The sequence below is a fragment of the Gopherus evgoodei genome, chromosome 9 (genome assembly GCF_007399415.2).
Source record: "Gopherus evgoodei ecotype Sinaloan lineage chromosome 9, rGopEvg1_v1.p, whole genome shotgun sequence".
Classification (NCBI taxonomy): domain Eukaryota; kingdom Metazoa; phylum Chordata; order Testudines; family Testudinidae; genus Gopherus; species Gopherus evgoodei.
In genome coordinates, this window is record NC_044330.1 from 57,855,272 (window position 1) to 57,876,854 (window position 21,583).

At 52.1% G+C, this 21,583-nt stretch overlaps 1 protein-coding gene across 1 annotated transcript in view; it reads right to left on the reverse strand.

Moving 5' to 3' along the window:
* CROCC2 (ciliary rootlet coiled-coil, rootletin family member 2) overlaps positions 1 to 21,583 on the reverse strand; it is a 135,038-nt gene that overhangs the window by 74,324 nt on the left and 39,131 nt on the right. Inside the window, 12 exon segments of the mRNA XM_030576109.1 lie at positions 5,769 to 5,938; positions 6,171 to 6,298; positions 7,562 to 7,755; positions 8,216 to 8,446; positions 10,385 to 10,531; positions 13,058 to 13,181; positions 13,639 to 13,821; positions 15,372 to 15,571; positions 16,878 to 17,087; positions 18,820 to 18,909; positions 19,059 to 19,155; positions 20,863 to 21,090. Of these exon segments, the coding sequence (XP_030431969.1) occupies positions 5,769 to 5,938; positions 6,171 to 6,298; positions 7,562 to 7,755; positions 8,216 to 8,446; positions 10,385 to 10,531; positions 13,058 to 13,181; positions 13,639 to 13,821; positions 15,372 to 15,571; positions 16,878 to 17,087; positions 18,820 to 18,909; positions 19,059 to 19,155; positions 20,863 to 21,090 (2,002 nt within the window).

Sequence of the window (21,583 nt, forward strand, 5' to 3'; positions counted from 1 at the left end):
TGGCTCTGATTACTTGCAAACCTTCCTGGGTGTGTGTGGTCCAGCCCTGGAAGAATGGAGGCTGAAGCCTCATAGGACATGCGGCCATGTCATCTGATACTGGAATCCATGTTAAATGTGGTGCTTTTCCATTTAGAAGGATGGATGGGAATCCAGAGAGACAAAAGATTCCCGCCTTGTGCCAAAGCTATAAAAGGGGGTGGAACAGAACAAATGAGGCTGCCAGTCATGAGAGATCCCCGAGTTACCACCAGACCTGGAACTAACAAGGACTGTACCAGGGGAAAGGTTTGGGCCCAGACTAGGAAGAAGTCTAGCTTGTGAAAGAAGCTTATGGGAACATCTGAGGGTGAGATTTTACCTGTAAACAGTTTCTTAATATATTAGTCTTAGACTGGTGTGTTTTGTTTTATTTTGCTTGGTAATTTACTTTGTTCTGTCTGTTACTACTTGAAACCACTTAAATCCTAATTTTTATACTAAATAAAATCACTTTTGTTTGTTAATGAACCCAGAGTAAGCGATTAATACCTGTTCATATCTCTCTACCAGTATTAGAGGGTGTGCAATTTATGAGTTTACCCTGTATAAGCTTTATACAGAGTAAAACTGATCTATTTGGGGTTTGAATGCCATTGGGAGCTGAGTGCTGGAGAGAAGTGACCTGCTGAGCAGTTTTTGGTTAAAGTCTCCAGCTTTAGGGGCGTGGACCAGACCTCAGTCTGTGTTTGCAGCAGGCTAGCATGTCTGGCTCAACAAGGCAGGGTTCTGGAGTCCCAAGCTGGCAGGGAAAACAGGATCAGAAGTAAATTCAGCACGTCAGGTGATAGTCCCAAAGGGGGTCTCTGTGACTGAAACCATCACAACCGTGCCCCAGGTGAGGTGCCCCATGGTACGTTACCCAGAGGTCATCATGCCCTGGGTAAGGGGTGTGTAGGCATCCCTCGCTCTCCTGCTCAGAGGGAGGCTACTCAGGTTGGCTCAGTTTGGTCAGGACCAGGGTTTCCAGGTTAGCCAGGAGCCCACAATAGGGCTGGGTGACCAACCATCACTACCAGGCTTCGGTCTGGACTGGAGTAGCTCAAGTAGTCCATCCTGTCATAAACAGATAGCTAAGGGTTAATGTTCTTTTACCTGTAAAGGGTTAACAAAGGGAACCAAACACCTGACCAGAGGACCAATCAGAAAAAAAGATTTTTCAAATGTCAAGGGAGGGAAGTTTTGGGGTGAGTCTTTTGTTCTTTGTCTTGGTTCGGTGACCCTCTCGGCTCTGAGAGTGATCTCTCTATCTCCAGGCTTTCTAATCTTCTGTTTCCAAGTTGTAAGTACAAGGATAGTAAGTCAATAGGTTTATATTGTTTTTTTGTATTTACATGTGTGTAGTTGCTGGAATGTGTTAAATTGTATTCTTTTTGGGATGAGGCTGTTTATTCATTTTTTCCTTTAAGCAATTGACCCTGTATATTGTCACCTTGATACAGAGACCATTTTTATGTCTTTTTCTTTCTTTTTATATAAAGTTTTGCTTTTGAAGACCTGTTTGTTTTTTTTCCCCCCTTGTTGAGGCTCGAGGGAATTGAGTCTGTACTTAACAGGAATAGAGAAGGGGGGAAGGGTGGAATCCCTTTGTTTAGATTCACGGAGCTTGAATCTGTATATCTCTCCAGGAACCCAGGGAGGGAACACCTGGAGGGGAGGAGGGGGAAGGGAAATGGTTTATTCCCCTTTGTTGTGAGACTCAAGGAATCTGAGTCTTGGGGTCCCCCAGGGAAGGTTTTGGGGAGACCACAGTGAGCCAGACACTGGAATTTTCTGGCTGGTGGCAGCGATATCAGATCCAAGCTGGTAATTAAGTTTGGAGGTTTCAAGCTAGCTTCTCATGTTCTGAACTCTAAGGTTCAGATCTGAGTAGGAAAGTTATGACACACCCATCAACACAATCTATCGGGATGGCCTCGACCTGGGCAGGGCCCAAGCAGCCAACAATCAAACAGTCTTTAAGAGCCGGCTCTGGCCTGGGTGGAGCCCAGGCAGCCAGCGAGCAAAGAGCCTTCACAGGGCTGGCTCTCGCCGGAATAGAGCTCAGGTAGCCAGCAAACAAAGTGTCTTTCCAGGTAAGTAATAAGGAGGCTCTTGTCCTGGGCTAGAGCCTCCTTGCACCGTGTAGGGGGGTCAGCCACCCAGGGTGGGGTGGCAGGGGGATGCGGGCTCATCCTACTCCACTGTGTCCCAGCCCAGGGCCCTGGCAGGGGCAAGATTGACTCTGTGGCTGCCCCTAGGCTACTTCCTGACTCCCTGGGGTTTGGTACCTGCGGCCTCCAGGCCTCTTCCAGCTCTTGGGGGTACTCTGGGCCAGACAGCAGGTACTCCAGGCCAGTCCTCGTCCATGTCTGGGAATCAGGAACAGCGAGGTGCAGGATCCTCTTGGGAGAACAGGCCAAGCGTCGTCTTCCTTCGCCGGCTCTCCTCCAACTGTGCTGCAGGACCGGCCTTTTATACTTCCGGCCACGTCCTGGTACTTCTGGTGAGGGGGATGGGGAGATCTAGGCTCCACCTTCCAAGGCGCGTGTAAGTGTTACTCTCTCTCTCCTACTCAGAGGGAGGCCACTCAGCCTCGCTACACCATCCCTCCCCACCCCCCAAGTCCATCTCTGGGAACCAGGAGATGGCACCCTTCTCCTCCCCCAGCTGGGAGAAAGTTTGCATTGACATGGTCCCAACCTGCTCGATGTCAAAATATGAAGACATAAGGCTGCAGGGTTAGTACCAGTGCATAATCTGGGGGTTTGTTTCTCTCTTGCCGTTTGTAACCACTTCAGAGGTGCATGGTCAGTTACTAGTATGAAGGGGCCGCCTACAAGATAATATCTTAAGGCACTTGACAGCCAGTGCTTCCTTCTCGACCACTGCATAATTTTGCTCTTGGGGGAACATCCCCGTGGATATACTGGAGTTGAATGACCCCTGGGGTGGTTCGGACAGGGGGATGAGACCCTGGCGGACAAGTGTCTGCTCACATCCCGAGTCAATGAGCACAGAGACGGTTGCTCCATTCACTATAATGGGTACAGTCAGCTTATGCAAGGGCTGTTTATGGGCCTGGGCCCTCCTCGAACAGACCTGCCCAAAAGTACAGTCCATCATCAGGCACTCCTGATGGAGGTGTCCAAAGCGGCCACAGGTGAGGCAGGGGCCAAGTCCAAGGTGTCGGGCGGGTCCGGTGCAGGGATTGCTGGGGCTGGTGCTTCTGCAGCCTCGAGTCTCCTTTCAGTGGGGTCATCTAGCAGTGGGCCCACTCTCTCTGGGGCCTTTGTCAGGCTGGGCCAACTTCCCATCCATCTGAGGGTCTTAGGCCAGGTTGGGGCTTGCTCCTCTGGCCCTGGGTCTTCTCTTTACAAGACTGAACCGGCTTGGTGGTTGGAGGACGGGCCCTTTCCCTACAGGGGTCTCAGCTACCAGAAAGTCCTCTACGCTAAGCAAGGCTGTTGCTTTGACGGTTAGTTGCTGGTGCATGACCCAAGCCCTCCCACATGCTGGAAGGATATGCAGAAAGTGTTTGAGCACCACTTGTTCAGCTACCTCAACCCCCGTACGCTGTTCAGATTGTAGCCACCGCTTGCATGGCTCTAACCTGTTGGGTGACCACCCTAGGTTGGGCTACTGGCGTGTGTGTTTTTTCGCGTAGTTGCCTCCGAAATGTCTCGTGAGTGATCTCCAAGGCATCGAGAATTGCGGCCTTCAGATGTGTGTGGTCATGGGCTTCGGCCACAGGGAGCGCCCAATAGGCAGCTTGGGCCGGGCCCGTTAGGTACAGTGCCAGCAAAGTAGGCCAGTGGCCACTTAGCGGCAGGGGAAACTCTCTCAAAAGTAATTAAAAATGTTTCAGGGTCATCGTCAGGCCCCATCTTGGTCAGGCGAACAGATGCCACGGGATCAGGAGGTCCGGTAGCCCTACTGGGGTTGGGTGGTCCCAGAGTTGGCCAAAGGGCGGCAAGCTGCTGCAGGCATTGATGTTATTGCTCGCAATTTTGGACCCACAACTCCCAGATCAGCTGCTGCTGCTGGCTCTCGGCTAGCCACTTGATTAACTTTTACACCTCCATCCTCTATATACCTGTGGAGGTGTTCTATAAAGTTTTGCGGTTGGCTCATCCCCTTATCTCAGGAGAGTGGACAATGCCCACATTCTCCACCACGTGTAAGCGTCTCTTGCTGTCCCGCTTGGGGGGAAGCCACTCAGGTTGGCCCAGTCTGGTCAGGACCAGGGTTTTCAGGTTAGCTGGGAGCCCACAATAAGGCTGGGCGACCAACCGTCACTACGAGGTTTTGGCCTGGGCTAGGGTAGCTCAAGTAGTCCGCTCGTCAACACAGTCTATCAGGGGTAGCCCCAGTCTGGGCAGGGCCCAAGCAGCCAACAACCAAGGATTGGCTCTGGCCTGGGTGGACCCCAGGGAGCCAGCGAGCAAACAGTCTTCATAGGGCTGGCTCTCGCCGGAGTAGAGCTCAGGTAGCCAGCAAACAAACACTCCATACAGGGCTGGCTTTAGCCTGGGCAGGGCCCAGGCAGCCAGCAAATAGTCTTTCCAGGTGAGTGATAAAGGGGCTCCTGTCCTGGGCTACAGCCTCCTTGCACCGTGTACGGGGTCAGCCACCCAGGGAGGGGTTGCAGGGGGACGTGGGCTCACCCTAATTCACCGTGTCCCAGCCCAGGGACCTGGCAGGGGCAGGATTTGCTGCCCCTGTGCCTTTGGGATCCAGCCGCAACACGCCAACTGAGCCACACCGGGCTCTGCAGTCAGCTGCTCTGTGGCTGCCTGTGGGCTACTTCCTGCCTCCCCCGGGGTTTGGTACCTGTGGCCTCCGGCCTCTTCCGGCTCTTCAGGGTTAAACTGCAGCAGATACTCCGGGCCAGTCCTTGTCTGCGTCTGGAAATCGGGAACAGCCAGGTGCAGGTTCCTCTCGGGGCCTCGGGAGAACAGGCCGAGTGTTGTTGTCCTTCGCCGGCTTTTCCCTAACTGTGCTGCAGGGCCAGCCTTTTATACTTCCAGCCACGCCCCGGTACTTCCGGTGAGAGGGACGAGGTGATCTAGGCTCCGCCCTCCAAGGGGTGTGTAAGCGTCCCCCTCTCAATCCACTAAGCCTCACTACAGGGCCCCATGATACGTTGCCCAGGGGTCACCAAGCCCGGGCTTAGGTGCCCCATGGTATGTTACCCAGAGGTCGCCGTGTCCCGGGTAAGGTGCGGCATGGTACCTAAACTATGGGGCACTGTGCCCCTGGTGAGGTGCTCCATGGTATGTTACCCAGGGGTCAGTGTGCCTTGCGTAAGGCATCCCATAGTACATTACCCAGGGGTTGCCGTGCCCTGGGTAATGGGCCCCAGAGTACCTTACCGAGGAGTCGCTGTGCACTGTCTAAGGCACCCTATGGTACATTACCTAGGGGTCACTGTGCCGTGGGTAAGGTGCCCCATGGTACATTACCCATGTGTCGCTGTGCACTGAGTAAGGCGCATCATGGTACATTACCCAGGGGTCGCTGGGCCTGTCGTAAGGAGCCCCATAGTATGTTAACCAGGGGTCACCGTGCCCTAGGTAGAGAGCCCCATGATACGTTACCCAGGGTTCGCCGTGTCCTGGGTAAGGCGCCCATGGTACGTTATCTTCGATGCTACCTGTTTGCCTCATTTCTACGGCAAATATGTCTAGCTGCAGTTTGCAGTCCAGTAGGGCTCCTCTCTCACTGAGGCTGGAGGCTGCAGCTCTCACCTTCTCCTGTTTCAGCCATGCCAGGTCCTCCTCATGGGCCGCCTTCTGGTTCTTCAGAGACAGCTGAGTCTCTTGTTCCATCTGCGTCAGCTGCTGCTTCAGTGACTCTATATCCTGCCTCCGGGTGGTGTCCTGCAGCTCCAGCTCCTGCTGAGCCTTCTCCACTTCCACTGTGGACCAAAGAAACCCTTGTGAGGCTCCCAAGGGTCCTGCTTGCGTAAAGCGCACTCAGGTGTGCAATGCGGGCGTTACTCTCTGCTGCAGGCCATGGGGTCTGGGGCTCCATGACACCACAAGGCAGGGGACATGGGCATGGCTCCACTTGGGTGAGGGTACTGAGCTCAGGAGCTGAAGCCACAGACAGAAGGGAAAAGGGGGTTAGCAGTAACACATACACTTTACCTTGGAGCACCTGTCTTGTCTGGTCAAGGCTCTGATTCTCCCCTTCCAGCTTTTCCTTCTGGACTTCCAGCTGTGCTGCTAGCTCTTGCATCTCAAAAAGGCTGATCTCCAGTGAGTCCTTCTCAGCTCTGTGGCACAGCAGCAAAGAATCAGGGCCAGTGATGGAGGCTATCACTTCCCTGATCTCCAGTGAATTAGTTGGAGCTTTGATTGTGGGAGGAACCTTTGTCTATGCTGAGCCCTGAGGCCTTTATGGCTCAGCTATGAGCCATGCAGCGCTGTCCCAGCCACAGCTTGAATGACATGTGTGCCCTGTATGAACATCTGCCAAACACAGGCTTCCTTGGGGCTTTTCTCCTGTTCTCCATTCACCATGTGTGTTCCCAGCAGCAGGCTCTGTGGAGCTGCTCCCAACCACTAAGTATGGGAGCAATTCCACATGAGCATGGCTGATCCTGGCTGTCACACATGTGATGGCTGGATTAGCATGTCTGGGCAGAACAAGGGCACAGGGCTGGCTCTCCTCGCCCAGAGACTATGGTCGGGGGGCAGAACTCCACTTCCTCCTTTGCAGGTGAGGCTTCATTTCCACCAGTGTGGCAGAGGAGAACCAGGACTGTGAAGCATTAACAATCCTTTCATTCAAACTGCCTAGGCAGCTGGAGCGAGGCCTCTGCATGGTGAATGACTGCTCAGGCCAGCTAGCACGGCATCCCTGCCAGCCCAAGGGAGTGTGAGCATCATGTCTCCCCACCTAGGTTGATAGTGGCTGAGAATAGCCACCCTCCAGCTGGCCATTGGCTGTGTGGGCTTGGCTGGAAACTCTCTCCCTTGCTCTGCAGTGTGGGGCATGGGTCACTTGCTGGTGGATTCTCTGCAGCTTGAGATCTTCAAACCACAATTTGAAGACTTCAATAACTCGGACGTAGGTTAGGGGTTTGTTATAGAAGTGGATGGGTAGGGTTCTGTGGCCTGCTTTGTGCAGGGGGTCGGACTAGATGATCACATTGGTCCCTTCTGACTCTGGAGTCTATGAGTCTATGCCCCCCTGTGCCCTCAGCAGGAGGGAGAGAAGTGGATGAAGCAGCAAGGACAGGGAGCGTGTTGGGCAGAAGCAGGGCTCCTGGCATTCTTTGCCTTCCCCCAGCGGGAATGGCCCCTTCTGGTCCATCTCCATTACTGATCTGGGCTGTTCCCAGCCTCATACCAGCAGGTAGCCATGGGAGCAGCAGAGCAAGAAGCTCCTGGCACAGAGAAGAGACCTTCTCTCTCCTGCCACGGCACCCCTTAACAGCCCTCTCCCCCCCCAAAATAAGAGACTACCCAGCCTCCAGGTGATACCCACAGGACTCCGCCAGTCTCCCAGGATCTGAAGAGCAAGGAGGGGGTACCTCAGCATGTCTGTTTCTTCCAGAAGGCCCTTCCTCTGCCTCTCCAGTACACTGAACTCCACAGCCAGCTGTGCCTTCTCCTTAGCGAGCTCCTCCTTCTCCTGGGTGGTGCGGAGCAGGGCATCGGTCTGAATCTCCAGCTCCTGGTGACTGTGCGCCAGCTGCTCACTCAGAGTGTGCTGCTGGCTGCTTGCCTTGGAAGAGCGAGAAAGGAAGGTGAGCAAAGCTAGAGAGCAAAGGGTGTGACTGGGCCCTCCATGCTCCCGGAGTCCCTTTGCTGGCTACCCCTACTGCAGGCAGCAGAGAGGGAGGGAGGGAGATGCCCATGGGAGGGATAGTCCCCCTCGGCCCCTCCTCACCTCGCCAGCTAGGAATACCAGGGGCAGTATTCTGCGCCAGGGATACAGGTGGGATAGGTCATTTCTTGGGGGGATTTGCTCTCTGCATCCCCATCTTCTTCCCAGTCTGTTCCTGTGGCTCCCAGTTGCCCCAGGAACCAGCTGACTGACAGCAAAGCTGCCACAAGCGAGGAATGGAGAAGAGCAGGCATAGAGGAGGAAGACTTTTGCCACAAAGGGAAGCCTGGCTCTTGCACAGCAGTGTGCAGGGAGGGAGTGTTATCTGGGACAGATCCTCACCTGGGCCTACTCTCACCTGCGTCAGGTGATCCTGCAGCTGGGCTTTTTCCCTGTGCAGCAACCTCATCTCTTCCCCCAGTGCCTCTTGCCTCTCCTCTGCCACCTGGCAGCTGTGCTCCAGCTCCTGCCTGGCTGCGCTCATCCATGCCAGCTCCTGCTCCAAGTGTGCCAATTGCTCTCGCAGGCTAGCTCGCTCCTGCTCCAGCTCCCGTCTCTGCTCCAGCAGCGAGCTCTTCTCCTCCTCCAGCTTCACCACACCCAAAAGCCAAAGAGAGGGCAGTGGGATAAGGGGCCGGCCCTGGGAGGAAATACCCTACAGACTTGACAAGAGTGAAGGGCAGGGGGTCTAGAGTCGGAGCTAGCCTGCATTCAGGTGACATCAGAACAGAACAGCTGCTTGCTGTTAGAAGCTCAGTTGCAGAGAGGACAGTTGCTGTTGCCATGGGGGATCCGTTCTCAGCCTGGGGATGTTCCCTGGATAGGGAATATATCCCCAACCCTAACTCAGACCTGGCAGGGCCTGGGGACTACAATTCCTTCATGCCCATAGAACTTGGAGGCTCTGATGGTCACACTAGCGAGATGTGACTTCACAGTGGCTCCTGAGAACTCAAGTGCCATAGGCTGAGCTGGCAAGGTGTAGAAGCGAGGTGAAGCCTCCTGCGTGGTGCATAAGCAGGGCCCAGGGTCATGGGCAGAGCTGGGCAGTGCTTGAAGTGCTGCAGTCAAGCATGGGACTGCCATGCTACCCCCCATGTCAGGCCTCGCTGAAGTTACAGGCCCGCGGAGATTACAAGCCCTGCTGGGACAGTGCTCATGAGGCTAAAACATTTCTGGCACAGCCCAAGTTTAAAGAGACTCGAAGCGAACATCCCCTGGCTTAGAACTGAGGGGGAACTGCTAAAGAAAGCGCACTCCGACTGCCTGCATTCCCCGCACCAGCAGGTGGGAGAGGGCAAACCTCACCCAGCAGCCTGGGTGCTCTGGGGCAGGGCTTCTCTGGGAGATGCTGACAGACGGTGCTTAACTCCCGCTGAATCAATGGGAGCTCAGTGCCTACGTCCCTTGTGGACCCTGCCCTTCCGCTCTTTGGGCTTCCGCTTTCCAGTGGTAAAAGGGACAATGACATTTACTTTCTCCCACCCTCATTTCTTTACCTGGTAAGCTCTTCGGCGGGTCCTGATCCTGGCTGGGGCCTCTAGGTGCTACAGGAATGCCCCCCAGTGGTAGGAATGGGCAACAGAGAGCAGTCCTGCATGGCTCAGTGCGCTGGGGTGGGGGTGGGGGATCTCTGCCTTTGCCCGGCAGCCTATTCTCCCACTGAGGGGAACAAGAGGGATGCTTTTCACTTGGCAGAGTAAGATGTTTCTGTTTCAGAGTAATCCCACCATTCTCTCTGGATCCACCTGGCAGCCCCAGCAGGAAGGGGCTGGATCCAGCAGGCCCTGGCATAGAAATCTGCAGCCAGGAGTGGGAGAAGCGAGAAGGAGGCCAGGGAGAGAGGAGCTGAATGAGAGCAGGGAGAGGAGATGCTCTGGGGAGTGGGGAGTGGGAGAAGGCCCATGGAGAAGGGAGGGGCACAGCCCACTCAAAGGGACCTAACCCTGCCCACCCAGACACATACATCTTGTAGCCAAGTTCAGGAACTGCTCCTTTCAAAGGAGTGAGAGGCACTTCCATGGGCTGGGCTGTGGTGATGCCCTGCAGCTGGCGCATCTTGGCTGGGTACCTAACAGTGCTCTGGCATGGAATAACGGAACCAGCTCCTGTGGGCCTTGACAGCTCCTTGAGTGACAGAACGCAGGTCATGGGCTGGGGGTTGCCATGTGAGGTGTACAGGGGCAGAGCACAGGACGTAGGCTAGGGTGTTTGTGATGGGCACAGGGCCAGAGCACAGGGTGGGGATGTGTGATGGGCACAGGGGCAGAGTGCAGGGCAGGGGCGTGTGAGCGGCACAGGGGCAGAGTGCAGGGCAGGGGCGTGTGAGCGGCACGGGGGCAGCACAGAGGATGTAGGTGGGTGTTTGTGATAGGCACATGGGGTGCGTGGGCAGGGCTGTGTGATGGACATAGGGGTAGCATGGAGGGTGTAGGCTGGGGTGTTTGTGAGGGGCACAGGGGCAGAGCGCATGTGAGGTGAGTGTAGGCGTTGCAGTGGAGGCCATGGGCAGGGTAAGGTCTGTTACCTGCAGGAGAAGGCGGTTGAGGTTGACCTTGTCCTGGGCAAGACCTTCAGCCAGAGCCCCCATCTTGGCCAGTGAGTCTCTCAGCTCGGAGTCCTCCAATTTCAGCTTGTTTATGGCTAGTTCTAGCTTAGCACTGTTGGTCTTGGCCTGGGGAGAAGGGAAACCTCAGCACTTAAACACTGGCTGGGAGTTTTTCCAACCACAGTGAGGTTAAACCTTCCTTGTCCCCGAGATTCAGGAGCCTCTGCTCCACTCTAGTGACGAACTGAGGCACAGTGCGAGGAAGTTTCTGGCCTGGGTTCTGCAATACACGCACTGATATCAGAAGGGTTTGGGATGCTCTGAGTTCATCTAGTGGGAAGCTAGTAGTTAGGCTGCTACAGCTGCAGATCCCACTATGTGGTTCATAGGGAGCAGACCCAGGCAATCTGTGAGCCAAATCCCACAGTCCATCCTCACGCAAAACTCCCATTGAACTCACCCTAATGAGTGCCCAGTGCCTCCTGCAACTCATGTCCCCACAGCAGGGTACATCCCGATGGGGGCTGAACGGTGCCAGTTCAGACTGGGATGCTACAGCTTTCTGGTCTTTGCAAGGCTGTATCAAATACTAACAAGATTTGTTACCAGGTTCCTACTGTCACTGTGGAGCCTCTGAAATTCTCAGTCAGGCCAATGGCTACTGATGCATTAACGAGAATTCCTCCTGGGGGCTTGCCTCCCATGCCAGCTGTGCCACACTCGAACCTTATAGCTCATTTCACCCACAGACAAGACCAGCACATGGGTGCCAGACCCATTCGCTAGCCCCGCCACTGTTAGTAAGTGCCATAAGTTAGACCTGCACATGCTTCCTGATGGACCCTTTGGGTAAGGTCCACTCTGCTGGGTCAGCAAGCAATCCAGCAGACTGCACCTACAGTGATGGAGCATGGTACTTCGGCCCCTGCAAAGGAATTGACAGCAAGCTCTATATGATATTACTCATCTGAGGTTAGGACATGTTTAAAAAGTTCTCCCACCCATTCTACCCTCAGCTCACTGCTAGTTGCTCTCTAGTATTTCCTAGAAGAGTGAACACTATTGAGTGAGACAGCAAAACCCTTCTTTCTGGGGAAAAAAGCCATGTTTCCCAGTCGGGACATCCCCCACCTCACTGAAGATGAAGTGGATCTGACAGAGTTGTTGCAAGGCAGTGCTATTATTATGTGGCAAGTAATATACTAGTTTGGAAAAGTTAGTACCTCTGAAAATGCTGCCTAACAGAATTCTTGGTGCATGGATTTAGCTCTGGGCAGATTCTGCTATTGTCACAGGGATGGCTGCTGCTCAGTAGTTATTCACTGGAGCCCAGTTTAACACCCACTGACTTCAACAGGCATTGGGTCATGTCTGTGGAGGGCATGTTATTTCCAAGCAAAGAAATGAACTTGTAACACATTTTCCATTTTGAAATATCAGCTCCTAATGATGTCATGCCATGCACTGGCATCTCACCCACCACTCTCCCAGAGCCCTGTCCTCCCAGCTCCTATGGATGTGTGAGAAACTAATGTCAATAGGCAAGGACTTTGTGCCTCCTGCTTGCCATACAACTTAGCTGGTGTCACTCCCGCCTTCAGGCTGAAAGATTGGGTGGGATTCCAACATAGCCTCAGTGACTTCAGAGTAGGGCAGGGTGAATCACTGATTATTCATTTAGGTTCCAAAAAATCAGAAAAAAAATTGTTTTGGGTTGACCCGAAAATGAAATTTTTTTGACCCAAAAGAAAAGTGGGGGAAAAAATTCATTTCTGGTCAAATGAAACATTTCATTTGCATTTTGAATGTTTCACATTTGTTTAATCTTCTAAAAATTAAATTGAACAAAATTTCTCAATGAAAACTCAATTCAAACAATCAAAATGTTTCGCTTCAAAAATTCTGAAACAAAATATTTCAATTTTTTCAAAAGGAAATATTTCAAGCCCAAGCAATTCAGCGTCGCTGACACAAATCTGCAAATCATTTTGGCATCAGCAAATCTGTATTTTTTTTTGCTGAAACAAGTTTCAGACAAAAAACCCATCTGGTTCTACTTAGGAGCCCAAGTCTCACTGAAAGGAAATGGGACTCCTACTCCTAAAGCAGGTGGGTGGTTTGAAAATCTCACTTCCATGGATTCAGGTCTCCTACTAGGATTTGGGTTCATGGTCTGTGCTGATAATGCGGTTCAGATCCAGAATGTTGCTTCGCAGTCAGAGATGCTGTCGTTCATACCAGACACATTAGCATTCCATCAGTCATGTTCTAGTGGGAATCCAGGTGGGAAGTAAGGATCCACTGGCATTTTCCCACTGGAGATGGGATCACAGATTGATGACCCCAGGCCCAGGGCTCTCTGTGTGATAAGTTACAGCTGTTCTGTTTGCCTGCCGCCCATTGCCTGGCAATAGGATCTAGCTCATCACTTCTAAGTGCTTTTGGAAAAGCTGAGCATGAACAGTGCTGTACAAACCGAAACTCGGTTCCCCAGAGGAGGTGAACTGACAGGAGAAGTAGCGGTGAGGTAGATGAGGAAAAATGCCTTTGGTAAGGGAACACACTGGCCTGTGAAATGCATGAAACAGCTGATAGCTAGCCAAGCTCCTAGGACACCATCGCCATTCTTACTTTAGACAGAGCACAGCTTACACATTCCTTCTCATTCTCCAGCACGTCCTTCTCCAGGATGGCCTGGTTCAAGGACTCCTTTACCACCACCAGCTCCTTCTTCAAGGCTGAGGTCTTCTCTTCTAACTGCTCCAGGGACCTCTGCCTGCAGGAGTCACGCAAAAGGGAGGAAAATGATTTCTCCAGCCAAGTCTAGGGCCTTACTTCTCCACTGGCCTGCGCCATTTGCCACGCGAGAGCCATGTGGCTGTGAACGCTGCCACTCTGATCTGGGAGGAGTTTACGCTTCCTTCACATAGTTGTAAATGACTTGCTGGGCTTACTCCCCCATAGCAATGAAACCTACAGTCATGTGCATTGTGTGCAGCTCCCCAGCCATACCTGCTTCACTGCTACCTTTCAGTCAAGGCTGTGCCCCAGTCCTGCATCACTTCAGTGTCAGGTGGGCATGGCTCCAAGTGGGTTCCCTACCAGGAGGATGCTGGGCCATCTCCCCCAGCACTGTCCATTACATCAGTGTGGAGTGGGGAATCAGCACCCTCTCCTCCTAACAGGACTGCCCTGCATGCCATAGTAAAGTGGGCAGATGTGAGGCACCTCACCCTTGCTCCAGCTCCTTTCTTGCTCTCTCCCGCTCCTTTGTCAGCTCCTCCTTCTGCTCCTCCAGGAGGCTTTGCTGCCTCTGCAGCTCCATGGTGCGTGTCCTCAGCCTTTCCATCTCCAGATGGGAGGAGTCCACCTGCTCGCTCAGAGTTCCCACCATGGCCTCTCTGGTCTCCTTCTCCCTGAGGTGGGGAAGGGAAACTGTGAGTCACCAATCTGGCCTTGTGATAATGTCACCCACATCGATGGTGGGCTTCTCTGTCCCCCCAGTGGCTGGATCAAGTAAGAGTCCTGGATTTCCTTGCTGCTTCCAGACCAACAGTGTTAGAAGCTCAGCACAGGCTAGCCCCACAAGTAATTACCCAGAACCTGGGCAGGCCTGTACAATGTGTGCTGCTGCAGCTTTGCACCTTTGAACCTGAGCAGCATGGGGATGTCTGCTTGACTGCTGTCACACCCCATTATTGCAGTGTAGACATCCCCTTGGATTTAGGTTCAATCCCAGCTGATAACACATCCGTGGGCTTGTGACAATGACATAGATTTAAATGTTGGAACAATCAGCATCCACCAGTTTCACCCTGGAAAAAAGGTTGGTGCACACGCCAGACATAAGAGAACGATGCATCCCAGCACTGCACAGAGCTGCCGTTTCTCTGAGATCCAGGATCAGTGAGATTTCTGGGCTTCCCAGAACAAAGGAAGAACCTACAGAAACATCCTCATGTCTCAGCTCTGTTGTGCAGATCGCTTCGAGTACCCAACAAAACGAAACCATGCAGGGTAACTTTGTTGAAACATCCTGGTTTCAATCTCTTTGCTCTTCCCATCAGGAATTTCAGTGGCATGACTATTTTGAACCTTCTCTCACAGGTTGGTGATCAGAGGAGGCAGGTGGGAGGGTCTGCGAGGATGCAAATCTGGTGGAGTCACATCTGGAGCCCCAGTCCTCAGACTGGAAGCTCCTCAGAACCTTCTACTTGCATGGAGGACAGGACTCATTCTCCTCTTTGCCTGCTCACGAGTGAATGTCTGTATACGTGATTGGGTCTCATTACCTATGTCTCCTTAAAATGGAGAGCTGCTCACAAATGGATGTTGAAACGTGTTTTACAAATTAATCTGAAATTTTCCTTTTTTGTCAAAAACAAAGAACAAAAATGATTTTTTTGTTTTGTTTTTTGAAGCAGGAAGCTGCAGTTTTGATGTTGGAGGTTTTTCCCCTTTCTCTCCCCTTTTTCCCCCATATGGGGGAAGGAGAGAAAAGGAGAGAAGGGGAAAGAAAGAAATCAAAAGTCCAAAAGCTGAAACAATTGGATTTTGTTGGTTAAAAATCCAGAAAATTAATAAAAGAAAACAAAACTTTTCTGTGAAAATGTTAATTTCCAAAGACAGCCATATTTTTGTCCAGTAAAAGTTTAGAGCAAAAAGTTTAGACCAGCTCCAGTAATATGAGCAGTCTGAGTGAACCCAAAACGCCACAGATCTGCAACGGGCTGGTTCCTTTTTGCTTGGACTGAGACTCCAAAGGCTGAACATCTGCAGGGGTTGTTTAATCCTGAGCACAGCACTATGGAGTGACACCCTTTCCAATCTATGCCCTACCACAGGCTTGTCACGTGCATTACCCTTTGCAGTGGGAGAGTGACTCCGTCCTCAGCCAGGCCACTCCAGGGGTATGGTGGCTCCTGACAGTAATTATTGATCCCCAGTATCCTGTTCCCATGTGCACCTGCTGAGAATCTCCACTGAGGATTTACTGTGCTGCAAGTCCCGCCTGCAATCCTGCAGAGCTCTGGCCAGCTGCTCACGCTCCTGCCTCTGATCCTGCAGCTGCTGCTCTGCCACCTGCACCTCCTGCTGGCAATCGGACAGTTGCTTCCTGACAGCTCCCAGCATTTCCTGGGCAGACTCCAGCTGCAATTGCAATTCCTAGCCACAGAATGGAAAATAAGGCACAAGGGTAAAGAGCATATTACACGCTGCTTTATATGGCACAGTGCATGCACACACAGGGCCAAATCTCTGCTATCCTGGTGAGTGAGTGAAAGGCAGATCCTGAGATGCAGGTACCTAACTTACTCAAGGCTGCATCACAAGGCTTAAACTCAGCCCCCTCGACCTCCGAGCTAGCAGCTGTGCCTTGCTGACCTTCTCCCCTCTAAGGAGCGGTCTAATGCCATTTTCAAACCAGACCCATACAATAAGCTGCACTGGCTGAAGGGCTGCTCCATGGCTCCTCTTTACCCCTAGTAAGTCCCTCAGACCCTCTCCTGTGCCCCAGTGTTACATCCCCTCACCCTCACAGCATGGTGGTACAACCACTACCCTTCTATCTGGGGGCTCCATCACCACCCATGGGATAGCCCAGCCCCACCCAGCACACGCTTCCCACTCCTGCTGCTCCAGGCAACAAGAGACCAAGGCTGGGGCTCACCCGCAGGTCCCCACATGGAGATGCTGAGACAGCCCTGGCTGGAGCCTTCAGGCTGAGGTCATCAGTGGCCTGCAAGGTGCTGTAATGTAGACCCTCCTTGCATGTCTATTGACACCTGCCCCTGGTGCGAAAGGGAGTGGGGGCTGATGGAGCCACACACTCAGGAGCTGGGCCCAGTCTACTGTAACTGACACCTCCATGCCCCATCTTCTAGCTCTCCACAGCCCCTCAGAGTGGCACCCTCATGGCTCTGGTCTTTCCTTTTCCTTCTCCATCTCATGCTCTCTCCTTTGGCCTGTTCATTTGCTCCTCCCATGTTATTTGTCCCCCTATCAGCACCTAAGCAGCATAAGGCCCCAAGCAGGTTCTCTCATCTGGAGAAATGCTCCTGAGCTCCCCCGCTTCCCTTGTGGGCGGTTCTGTGTGTGAACATAGGGAAGTTGGAGATGACAAGGAATTGCAGGTCAATATGCCTGGCCCACTACTAAGGGCTGTGGCTGGCCAGTCCAGCCAGCACAGTAACGACGCTCCAAGAAATCATGTCTACGCTCATTCCCTTCATGCCTGCCCTTCCGTTAGCTGTTGATCCTGCCCTCCCAGCCCTCGCCTCTGAGACTGACAGAACTGCCTCTCCTCTTTTCATCCCCCCTAGACATTTTGGGATGCAGCATTCCACTGGATGCAACACCAACACTTTGCTCCTCAGGGAAACCAGCCCCAGTCTGTTGGCAGAGACTTCCTGGGATGCTGACTCTGAGTGAAATGAAAGGGGCTACCCAGAGCTTGAGGCAGTATCCTCACCTGCTCACGCTGCTGTCGCCTCTGGAGGGCACTCTGCACGGCTTGCAGCACAGCATCCTGGTGCAATGGGGAGTGGGCGCGGGATGGCGACGCCCGCTGGTGATGTGAAGAGCGCAAAGGGGAGGTTTGTCTGCCAAGGTCTTCTGCACCTGTCGCCCTCACGCTGTCCAGTGAGAGGGGCCCTACGCTCTCAGCATCGGCCAGAGCCAGCTGGAGAGAAGGGTGTGGGGTTAATCTCAACAAAGCCAAACTGCCGTTATCTTCTGCACTCAACCTCCCAGCTACACTAGAGCAACCCAGCCACCACTGCCAAGTGGGAGGCCTGAAATGAGGCCCCGAGTGCTGAGAACCTCCATTCCTGCTGACAGCTGCGGGCGCTGACAGCTGTGGGAGGACCTTAAAGCTATTTAAACCCAGATCGCTATTGTAGACATCTCCGTGCTGACCTAGGCACTAACCAGCCTAATTCGGTTCTGACATGAGCACTTGGGGCCTACAGAAGGACCTGGTCCAGGAAAGCACATAAGCATGTGCTGAATTTTAAACACCTGAAGTCAATGACCTTAAATCGAAGCATGTGCTGAAATGCTTTCCTGCATCAGGCCCTATGTAATTAGTGCCCAGCTCTTGGGGATCCACATTTGAAAATGTTGACCTTGTCTACACTATCAGGAAATGCACTTTAGTCCCAAAACAAACACAAGCGGTGAAGAGAACTGTGCACCCAAACCAGGAGCAACGTTAGTGTCCAGTGCACATGGAGATAAGAGATTCTGCATGCCCAATTGCCAACCTAACCGCGCTCTCAGCACCCGATCACGAGACACGCTGAGCATCTGCAACTCTCAGTGACATCTATAGTCCGCAGGCCCTCAGTTAGGCACATAATTGTATGTGCACAAAGTCATCTATAGCTTTGCTAGATGGGCAGCTCAAAATAATAATGCCTAGTTCTTTTCATTCAGAGATTTCAAATCATTTTCCCAAGGAGGTTAGTATCATTATCTCCATTGTATAGATGGGGAAACGGAGGCTGAGAATGGGAAAGGGACTTGCCCAAGGTCTCCCAACCAGTCAGTGGCAAAGCTAGGAATAGAAGCCAGGTCTTCTGAGTCTTAGTCCAGTGCTCTATGCACTAGGCAACACTGCCTCATAGAGCTCCTATGCTAGGGTTCCATGGACAGCTGTTGAAATTGTGACTGGTGCTTGCATAAGAGTATTAGTACGATGGCCCCAATTCAGCCAAGTCATTAAATACTACTGCAGCCAATGGGATGTAAGCCCACGCTTAAGCGCTTTGCTGAATCAGGGCCTATTGTTACAAAAGCAAGCACCAGCTCTAGAAATGGGACTGATAATAAGAGCCTGAAGAGCTGTGGAACGACCTAATGCATGCATCAGATTAACAACAGCATGAGCTGAGCACCAGATGAAGGCCTGATTTCAGACAATCATTGAGCCAAATTTCAGAAGAACAAAGTGTACAATAACAGAACCTGTACTAACAACTCTGCTCTAGTGCCTTCTCTTAGATACCTGACATACTCCTTTCCGACACCTGGGTAGGCAAAGAACCTGTACCATCAACTAGACTGTTGTTTTTAATACACAATTAGTCATCAGATTTCCACTATTGAGCCATATGGTCTGAATCACCAAATTAAAACCATTCACAAAACAGACATAAGGGGCCCTAACTGGATGTAGTTCTCTACTGATCTAAGGTACACATGGCTCCCATTACTGTAGTAGCTGAGCAACCTTTTGAAACAGGGCATCCGCATTTTACAGATGGGGAGCTGAAGCACAGAGAGGCTAAGTGACTCATCCACCGTCACCCAGGAAGTCTATGGCACAGCAGGGACTTGAATGCAGATCTTCCAAGTCCAAGGCGAGTGCCTTAGCCACATCCTTGCACTTTGCTGAGAGTGAAATAGCACACCTGTGTGACGCTGTTCATGATTCGCTGCAAAGATTCACTTTCATCTTTCAGGTTCTGCACCTCCAGTAGCTCTCCAGTTTTAATGATTTCCTGTGTTCAAAGATAAGAGGTTTCTTAGTGATGAACATACGGAAAGATCAGAGAAAGAGAGAGAGAGTGTGTGTGTGTGTGTGTGTGTGTGTGCGTGCGCGTGTGTGAGATTGACTAATTGAGAGAGAGGAGTCTGTGGATATGTGTACCAGTTTCTGAATGTCCAGTTTTAGAGCAGAGATGGTCTTCTCTTTCTTTGCATTCTGTTCTTTAAGTTTCTGTCCTAAAGCAGTCAGTTCTGTTATCCTGAAAGATACAAGTTGGGCACAGACAGCAGGTTGAGCAGAGTGAAGAAAGCACCAGGGGCTCAATGGCAAAGCTGACATTTCCCCAGCACCTTTCAGTCCCTCCAGGCTTTCAGAAACAGTTCAATGCAGAGAACAGCTGCTCGTACATGACGAGATCTACACACAGGAACTGGATGGATGGGGGTGAACACCTGACACATTTCAGAGGTAATGACCTGAACCCAAGAGGCACCAAGCCAGGATTGTTGAGCGATAGAAAGGGAGGGTGGAATGAGGAGAGTTAAAATTTTACACAGCTGGGAAATCTGTCACTAATTTACCATAATTCTGCTGAACAACAGCCTCCTGGGCCACAGAATGCTATTTCCAGGGTATCTACTGTGTCATTTCCAGGAACATGAGAAGAAGTGCGTTAAATATTCCATGGTGTTTACTGAGCTATTTTTCTAGCACATTTCTCAACATCAGTATCAGAGGAACAAGAAGAAGCTGCAGCCAATATCATTCTTCACTCTCTTTCTCTAAGCTTGGGAGCCCTGGCCTGGCTGGCTGAGAATGGGAGGGGAATGTTGTCTCAAAGGCCCGAACCCCACAATTTGTCGTGCGTGGGTAGGCTCCTGTGCTAGCATAGAGCCGTCCGTTGGCTTTAGCAGCGTTCCACATGAGCTTTGGGTCAGTTGCAGGATGCGGCCCAACACCTTTCAGTCTTAGGCTTCCCCTCAGAGCTCCACTGGTGATCCCAACCCTGACCTGGATAGAAAACCCACTCCTGACTGGACAGCTGTCCCCCTGGGGCTCTGCAGTTGGGGAGGGCTCTGCAGTCATCCAGATCAGCTCTGGCTTTCAACTTCTAACCAATGGATTCGGGATGTTTATTTTCTCTAGTTTGGGGCCTTTAACTTCTTAGAAAACACTTCTGTGGGTTTAATCTGTTTGTGGCTACATCGCTTTGAGCGGAAATAGGGTTCCATTAACGCATCACAGCCTGTCTGCCTAGGTATAGTGGTTATATGGCCCTCTTGGCCTCTGCAAGTTCACCTTGGGTCCCCAAAACATGCCATTGGAAGAGGGGGAGGGGATGAGATCACATCCTGTCATTGACTTGTTTCCTGGGTCTAACCTAGTGATCAGCATCTCAGAAGAATCCTTGACAGACCAGTGGCATTATTTACATGCAGAGTGCAGCCAAGATCACTCCCACATCTGCCTGCAGCGTGAACCACTGCCCCCCTTCCCCTTTCAATCTGTGTTGGTTATTTAAAACCAATGATGAAAACAATAGGATCAAAGGAGGGTTTGGTGTTTGATTTTAGAGTCAGTCCCAGGCAGCTCCACCATGCCCCTGAAGTGGAACCCCTCCTGCCCTGGGCAGAGCACCCTTTCCTTGGGTGAGAGGAGATTTTGCTTTCTGAACTCAGATCCTCAGTCGGTCTAAATCAGCCCAGCCCCCTGGGTCCCACTGACATCAATGATGCTAAAAGAATCGACATCAACCGATGACTGAGCATTTTAGCTTCAACAGAGCTATGCTGATTTACACCTGCTGGGAGCTGATCCATGGGCTTCAATGGAGTTACACCAATTTACATCAGCTCTGCAGCCGGCCCTTCCTTGGAAGCTCTTAGGAAAAGCCAGAGGCAGGAGCTGGAACACGACCCCAGCTGGAGACCTCTCCGAGGCTCACTAGGCCCCATCACATCTTCACCTGGAGTTCAGCTCTGCTTTCTCGCCATCCCAGTGGCTCTGGAGCTGAATCATCTCCCAGACCTTCTCCCGAAGCTGCTGCTCCAAGCGTGCCCCCTGCAGAGCCTGCTTCTCTAGAGAGCAGGCTGCGCCACTCTCAGACAGACGCAGGTTCGAGTCCAGGTTCAGGCAGGCAGTCTGAAGGCAGCGTGCAGTCCTTGCCATGTCTTTCTGAGCCTCAGCCAGGCCTCTGGCAACAAGAGAGAAATCGCCCCATATGAAGAATCACACAGAAATCCTTGTGGTTTTAGAGAGCATCACCTGAAAGCCCAGCCAGGGCTCCTAGCACCCAGCCAGCCAACAGCTGTCTGAGCCTCCTCCCAGAAACTACCAGGCCCCAGCAATGGAAACCGACTCAGGACAGCCTGGCATGACTCACCTCCTGGGGGTACCAGATCCAGTGCCTCTCCTTTGGAAGCTCAATCCCCTGTCTCGCTGTTGTGACGTTATTAATATGAACTGTGACCATATAGATCATTGTTGCAACCAAGGTCCTATAGTGGCACCAAATCTTGTACAAAGGAGGTCACGTAAAGTGCCAATGAAAAGGTTATGGTTTGCTGGTTATGATTATGCTATCTGTATGCATGTATCATTTTTGTATTTAAAGTTATAAGTATTGGCTCTATACTGTCTGTATGTCAAACTTGTGCTATGCTTCTGGGTGACACCCCAGACAATTT